At 46.8% G+C, this 7,683-nt stretch overlaps 1 protein-coding gene across 1 annotated transcript; it reads right to left on the bottom strand.

Annotated features, from left to right (window-relative positions):
* Positions 1 to 400: 400 nt before the first annotated feature.
* On the bottom strand, positions 401 to 3,725 carry LOC144714354 (E3 ubiquitin-protein ligase RSL1-like). The gene is made up of 3 exons (XM_078589077.1): positions 3,489 to 3,725; positions 1,895 to 2,670; positions 401 to 637 (listed from the first exon to the last, which is right to left on the bottom strand). The coding sequence occupies exons 2-3, from the start codon at positions 2,668 to 2,670 to the stop codon at positions 505 to 507; spliced, it is 909 nt and encodes a 302-aa protein (XP_078445203.1). The 5' UTR covers positions 3,489 to 3,725; the 3' UTR covers positions 401 to 504.
* Positions 3,726 to 7,683: the final 3,958 nt, after the last annotated feature.

Genomic DNA, 7,683 nt, shown 5'->3' with positions numbered 1-7,683 from the left:
CTCATATCATCATATGTTCTCTTAAGTATTATAATGTTATGTTTGATTTCTCCTATCGTACTCCTCAGGCAGCTTTTGGATTTGTCACCTCCACAAGGATCGACCCCTCCTTGCTCTGCACTTTCCAGAACTTGAAAAGGGGAGAAACATAAATAGTATTGCTTAAGTCTTCACTTGCATAAGTTGCATAATTAAACAACATGATTAATCGACATGAATCAATATAAATTCTATGCTTATCAACACACACACACATCAATTAATATCCTAATTTTTAACTTAATCAACCATTTTGGTAGCCAATAAATGGCCTGCCAAGCTTCACCACTATTTCTAGAAGGTATAAGGAGCTTAATCAACTCTTTCACGAAATCTACCTTTCAGAAATTACTTTGCATGCATACTCCAGATTGAGAACAAAAGGGGCCCATCATGATGCACATCAGTCTCAGAAGTCAGAAGGCAGATTAAAAAGAGATAAGCAATCATCATCAAAGGTGGAATTCATACCCGCCTCTGCGGTCGTCTTCCTTGTTCACCGTAGAGAATGTTTCTTTCTGCCCACAACGGACACCTGCACGTCGGTTTCTTCTTCTTCCACCCTGCCCCGCAGTTGTAGCAGAATTCGTATCCACACCTACCAATAATATTAAATTATTACTTCGGTCGTGGGCACAAATGGAGAGACAAGAGAGATAAGACAATGGTAGGGCAGAGAGAGTGAGAAAGAAGAAAAGAAAATACATAGTGGCAGTGGGGAGAAGAAAGTGCAGGAGATTATGGAGAAACATAGACAGTGGCGCACAGAGAAAGAGAGAGAGAGACATGAGAATATATATATATATAGAGAGAGAGAGAGATGGATAGTGGCAGAGGGGAAGAGGGATGGAGGAAGAGATAGGGAGTAACATGGACGGCAAGGCAGAGACAAGAGATAGAGAGAGAAAGGAAAGATGGATAGTGGCAGATGAGAAGAGAAAAAGAGAGTGATAAAGAGGGAGAAAATGTGAAAGAGAACAGAGAGAGAGAGAGAGAGAGGAAAAGAGAACACAGAGCAAACGAGAGAGAGAGCAAAAAAGAGAGTGAGAGAGAGACAGAGAGACAGATCAGGAGAGAGAGAGAGAGAGCAAAAGAGAGAGAGACAGAGACATATGAAGAGAGAGTGAGCAAAAAAGAGTGACAGAGAGACAGAGGAAGACAGAGAGACATATGAAGAGAGAGAAAGCAAAAAAGAGTGACAGAGAAATAGAGGAAGACAGAGAGAGGGAGAGAGCAAGAGAGAGAGAGAGATACGAAGAGAGAGAGAGAGAACAAAAAAGAGTGACAGAGAGACCGAGGAAGACAGAGAGAGAGAGAGAGCAAAAGAGAAAGAGAGAGAGACAGAGGAAGACAGAGAGAGAGAGAGAGAGCAAAAGAGAGAGAGAGAGAGAGAGAGAGCAGATGAGAGAGAGAGAGACAAAGAGACCTATGAAGAGAGAGAACAAAAAAGAGTGACAGAGAGACAGAGGAAGACAGAGAGAGAGAGAGCAAAAGAGAGAGAGAGAGAGAGAGAGAGAGAGAGAGAGGGACAGAGGGACATATGAAGAGAGAAAACAAAAAAGAGTGACAGAGAGACAGAGGAAGACAGAGAGAGAGAGCAAAAGAGAGAAAGAGAGAGAGAGAGAGAGAGAGAGAGAGAGACAAAGAGACATATGAAGAGAGAAAACAAAAAAGAGTGACAGAGAGACAGAGGAAGACAGAGAGAGAGAGAGAGCAAAAGAGAGAAAGAGAGAGAGAGAGAGAGACAAAGAGACATATGAAGAGAGAGAAAGCAAAAAAGAGTAACAGAGAGACAGAGGAAGAAAGCAAGAGAGAGAGAGAGAGAGCAAAACAGAGGAAGAGAGAGAGTCCGCACTTGCAGGAGATGTGAAAGCAGCCGGAAGCAAGCTCGATCATTTGACTACACTTGACGCAGCGCCGCCACCTGTGAGCATTGGCGAGCTGCTCCACCCTCGTTTCATCCTCATGTGACTGATGACTGTTCCACCGGTACTCCTTGCACGACATGCTATAGTGCCATGGCACCATGCACACAAGACAGAAGAGATCCTTACAGATCCGGCACTGCCTCATCCCCAAATCCTCCCGGGCCGCCCCCCTAGACGATGACCCTTCCTCGAGCTGGTACATGTCGTTCCTTGCCATCAGCGGTGAGCACCGAGGGTACGGGCAGTAGACCTTATCGTTGGCCGGGATGGCCGCCTCCGCCAGGCGCTGCGCCAGGGTCTCCGCTAGCTTTGGGCTCAGATAAGCCCAAGACACATCTGCAGTGAGCTCAGTCTTGCAGCCCTCCGACGGGCAGTGGGGAAGAGCCCCATCGAAGAGCTTCACCTCGACGTGCTGACGCATGCACGAGAAGCAGAAGCGGTGGTTGCATCCGTTGACCTGGAAGATGCTCTCTGGGTCAACGTCTTCTAGGATGCAGTTCTCTTTGACCCCGGCATTGACTCTGTGTAGAGTTGACGTTTGGAGGATCGAGTCAACGGCATCTCTGGCCAGCCGAAACACGAACGGGATGTCCTGGCGAGGGACCAGGAACAACCAGCAGGATTTCAGCTTACGGAGAGTTTTGATCGCCTCTTTTAACGCCTTCGTGAAGTTTGGCTGTGTCGGCCCACATTTCTTTGTCATCTGCCCATGAACAAAAAATCTTTTTATTCTAGAAAGTAAATAATTACACAGAACCTATCAATAGAACAATGGGCATTGCAATTATACCACACGATTGTCCAGGAGGGGGACGATGGACGGTTCGTGATGGTTTCCATCCCGTCCCACATCACATGTTTTGGGGTCATCCCAAACTGTCCCGTCCAGAACCATCCCATCCAGAAGCATTATGTTGGGAAGCTAGCGCACCCGTGGCATATCGATACCGTTTGGCATCCAGGATGGGAAGTGATAGACGTTCAGATTTAAAATTTGATTAAAAAAGTCATAAATGAAATTTTAACACATTCGTTCCCCGTCCTGTCCAATGCCTGAGGACAGGAAAGTTTTTTTGTCCCAAATGAAAAAACCAGCCCATCCAATGCCCGGTGGATGAATTTCCATATCGTCGAACGTCCAAGGCCCTGGACGAGGTGGTTCTTTGTCCCTGGGGCAAAAAAACCATCCCATCCGCGTCCGTGCACTATAGACCTGAGTTTATTTGATCTGCGCTTGGTCCAATTTTTCGTTATGAATAGATCCGAGGATATCATCTTCTACTTGTTTGAAAGTCTCTGGAATCGAAGAGATGCGGAGAATCATCGTTGATATGTCGGTTTGAATAATGTTAAGACCCTGATCAAGAGGTATCAACGGCAGCAGGGAGGCCAAACGACCCCCTGTATTTAGGGGGCCAGACCTAGCCCAGCCCATTAAGGGTTATGACTCACGGAGCACCGTGAATCATAAGGGAAGAGGGAGATGAAGGAAAGCCAGGAAAAACCCTCGTAAGCCTCTACCTTCCTCTTCCTTGGCTCTCTTCCCTCTCGTCCTGCCCGAACCTTCTTCACCTTCCTGTCACCACCTTCAGGAGTCTCGATGGCAGGATCATTGGCATTCACGTCAACAAAGCGAATGACCTCGACCTCTCGGCATCCCCTCACTCGCCATCAGAATCGCATTGGGACGGGCCGTTGGGGAGTATTGATCCTGACCCAACAGGCCACGATCTTAAAGAAAACAAGAAGAAAACGATACCAGGCTTCGAGCCAACTCGGCCTGAAGCCCGTATCATTTCGGGCCTTTTAAAATAAGGGGTCTAGATCTTAGCCGTTCAATCTTCTCAAGGAAGATCAGACGGCGAGATCAGCCTCTTATTATCTAACATTTTCATTTATGTTTTGCAAGCCTCTGATTGGCCGCGTTGGCTGACGAGGATCTTGAGACCAATCGACGACGAATCAAAGAGGGCGACGTGGACGCACTTGTGACAGAGCTGGCTGATGGGGCGCTTACGGGGCAGGAGTGTGGTGCACCATAAGATGGTTTCACGACTGTGATTTAATCGCAGCCGTTGATCCTAAATGAGGCCCATCGAACAGCTAGGGGCAGTTCGGTCCAATGCCGCCCCTGGTCGTCGACAACGCTGCCCCTGGTCAGCGGTTGATGGCCGGCCGGGGGGACTGCCAGGCCATCCAACGACATTGGAGAACTCCCCAGTCCACCCCCCTCCATCGGATGGCTTAAGTCGTCCCTCCCAAGCCGTTAAAAGGGGCCGAGAGCCCCTAATTTGAGCATCTCCGGCCGCAAGAAAAGAGGGACGGCGGAGGGCTCTCCCAGGTGACCCAGTAGTCGGCGAGGTGCCGTGACACATCTCTTAAGGCTCAAAGGACTCTCGAGAAGATCTTGGAGGTCCTATCTTCATCGAATCGCACCGGGACGGAGGAGAGTCAGAAAACCGAGGTTCGGCGGAGGCGACCGGCGCGGCCACTTCTACTCTCTGAATCAGGGCGTTTGGTGAGATTTGAACTTCACAGATTATCCCTATACATCCGCTTTGATCTTAACGAGAAGCTTTATTGAACATTTCACCGTATAACTGCGTTTACAATTCATTTTGATTTGCGGATTTCTTTGGGGCATCTGATCGAACACCTAATGTGTTCGATCAACATCATTTGATTTAACTAAGTCTATCCCACTCAACCTTATAAAAACAAAAAAATATATATATATACCGTCTTCTTTTGGACATTCTGTCAAACACCTTACGGGCGTTCGACAGGATCGATCCTCTTATCTTCTCTTTATCAGTATTCAAAGTCTAACGGGCATTCTGTCGAACACCTCATAGGCGCTCGACAGAAACACCCCCTTCCCTTTATAAAATCAATAAAAAAAACGTATAAAAAACTTACTATTAAGTAAACAATATATATATATATATATTTTATATATATCTTTTCTTCTACCCTCCTTACTGGCATTTAGTCGAACGCCTCTTGGGTATTCGACTAAAGCGGCCCAATATCCTTGAAACCGAATATAAATCAACGTATAGACTATATAAAAATCTTATAAATAGTACATTAACTCCTATTTCAATTTCACTTGAGCATTTGGTCAAACACCTATTTAGGTGTTCGACTAAATCGAGCCTTATAATCTCAGAAGTCGAACTTAAAATGCCATAAAAATATATATATGGAAATATAAAACGCTTACAACTACCTATATTAATTCTGTGATAAAAATCTTACTTAGTTAAGTACTCTATAATTCTAATCTATCCTATAATTCTATAAATACTTCTTACTACTATAATTATCCTTTCACTTCTTCCCAATATCTCCCCACACCTAAATTCTTACTTAGCATATTATAGTTAGATAGTCACTTATTCTCTTCCTATCTATCTTATTAATATATAATACTTTTCTATCCCCTCTGTTCTCTCTTAATATATACATACCCATCTATATAACTCTTCTTCTTTTTTCTATCCTCTTATTACTAATTACTCTATCTTTCTTATTTTTAAGAACTTTATATTTCTTCACTAGCTACCTAATATCTTAATTCTTTCTTATTCTTAGTAGCTATAAAAGATAGATCCATATATCTAATGTTCCCCTTTCTATACTTATCTTATTAAAATAATATCCCCTCTGCTTTTTAATTAGCTATCTCTTCTTATTACCATTATCTTTAGTATTATCACTAAATCTTATTAACTAATAACTCAACTATTGAATCTACACCTAAAGGCCAGTCCCTGTGGAGACGACCTTACTCTCATTTATACATCTTTGAGTAAGTTTCTACTTTTTATAAATTTATTTGATTGAAAGCAAATTACAACGACAATTAAAAATTAACACCGCAATTTGCCTCCGTCAGGCCTCACTTCATAGGGTACTCTGAAGATGACGGGTGACCTTCGGGGATGCCAACTTTACATCCTCATTGATGGGGGGGGGACACAATTTTATCTGCAGACGCCTTCTGTGTGACATGGGAGTTCAGTTGGTTGACATTAATCCCTATGACATCACATTGGGGGACGATCATGTCCTGCAGGGTCGTCAGCTATGTCGTGATCTGGAGCTATCAGTGCAAGGTCTCTCAATCATCCAGGACTTCTTACTGTTGGAGCACATTGGAATTGAGGTGATGATTGGGGGTCCAACAGCTGAGGAGCCTGGTAGAAACCCCAAATTCTTCACTTGAAAATGTCGAACAAACAGAACTCTGATGTCCAATAAATGCACCTCCATGAGAGAAAGGAGAGACGGAGGGATCGAGAGAGAGAGAGAGAGAGAGAGAGAGAGAGAGAGAGAGAGAGAGAGAGAGAGAGAGAGAGAGAGAGAGAGAGAGAGAGAGAGAGATGGAGAGGGCCAGCGGAATTGACAACAAGGAGATTGAGGGATCCTCACTCCTCGCATGCAGGGACGATCGACTGCAACAAGGGTACGGTGAGATTGAGTTTAGGAAAAGGGAGTATGCAAGAGCACTCAACTGGGAACCGAAACTCCAATCCCCGCGTTGTAGATTCCCTAAGAACTGTTGTGGCCTGGCCTGTCATTGGCCGTGTTTGGGCCACTGGCTCCATGATTGGGCCAGGGCTGACGTTAGTAGGTGCGCCTTGCAATTGCATCAGGGTTCCCTTCAATGCTGACCAGCCTCTCCTCAAGCTGAAAGTCCGGGAATTGAGATTTTAGCTTCCACACCAGTTCCCATGTCGCTTCAAAGTCTGGAAGACCCTTCCAGTGAGTGAGCACTTGTATGCCTTGGTGTTAGGCCCCTAACTAGGCGACATCCTTGCCCAGAGGCCTACGTGCTTATTGGGAGGGTGTGTTCGCGTTTGACTCACGATGTCTAAGGGTGGTGACACCCAACCCTGATCTTTAAGGCCATTGCCTTTGTAGTGGTAACACGCTATGGATGGTGCACGTGCCCGTCAGTGCTCTGCTCGACGGATCAGGGTACCCCGTGCGCGGGTTGACGCGAGCACGCGGATGTGGGCGCCAAGCGAGCGCGGGGGACACGCAGGCCGGGCAGCAGCGCCACGGTGTCGCGTGCGGAATTGTGCGGGGAGCATTGCAACAGCCGCGCGGGCATCGTGCGCATCGCTTGTACGGGGCAGGAGACATCTCGCCATGAGACTAAGGCAATTGGCGCACAGTGAGCGCCGAGATGGCTTGGGGTGCATGGTGCCCCCTGCCAGTAGCACTGAGCATGGCGCCCATCTTCAGGAGTCGAGCACGGCGGCATTCCGAGCGAACCGAGCGAAAGGTGTCAGCACAGGTGCTGTGGTGTACCTGATCGCCTAGAGGCTGGGGTGGTATGTGTGATCGCCACGCCACGGGCGCCCGGCGCCCAGCCTAGGGGCACGCGTGTAGCGGCGGTGCTAGCAGGCCCGCATGGGGCTGCGGGCCTCAAGGCAGAGTTGCGCCCCTACCAAGATGCACGGCGCCTCGTCTCGTTACTTTGGTATCAACCCTAGCCTTCCCCCATGTGATGCTCGTGACAACTATGTAACTTTTTTTTGATATCAATACAATGACCCTATTCCTCGATGGGGCTGCCTTCCCACCTCTCCTCTAACCCCTTCTATGAAATCTTAAGCCATTGCAAAGACTTCCGTTGCAAGAGATTAAGGCTGCTCAATATTCTGCTCTAATCACTGAGGCTGGCACGCGCCAGATTCAATCA

This window comes from Wolffia australiana, chromosome 17 (genome assembly GCF_029677425.1).
Source record: "Wolffia australiana isolate 7733 chromosome 17, ASM2967742v1".
Lineage (NCBI taxonomy): Eukaryota > Viridiplantae > Streptophyta > Magnoliopsida > Alismatales > Araceae > Wolffia > Wolffia australiana.
Note: the sequence above shows the minus strand (reverse complement) of the source record. Positions and strands in the feature narration are given on the sequence as shown.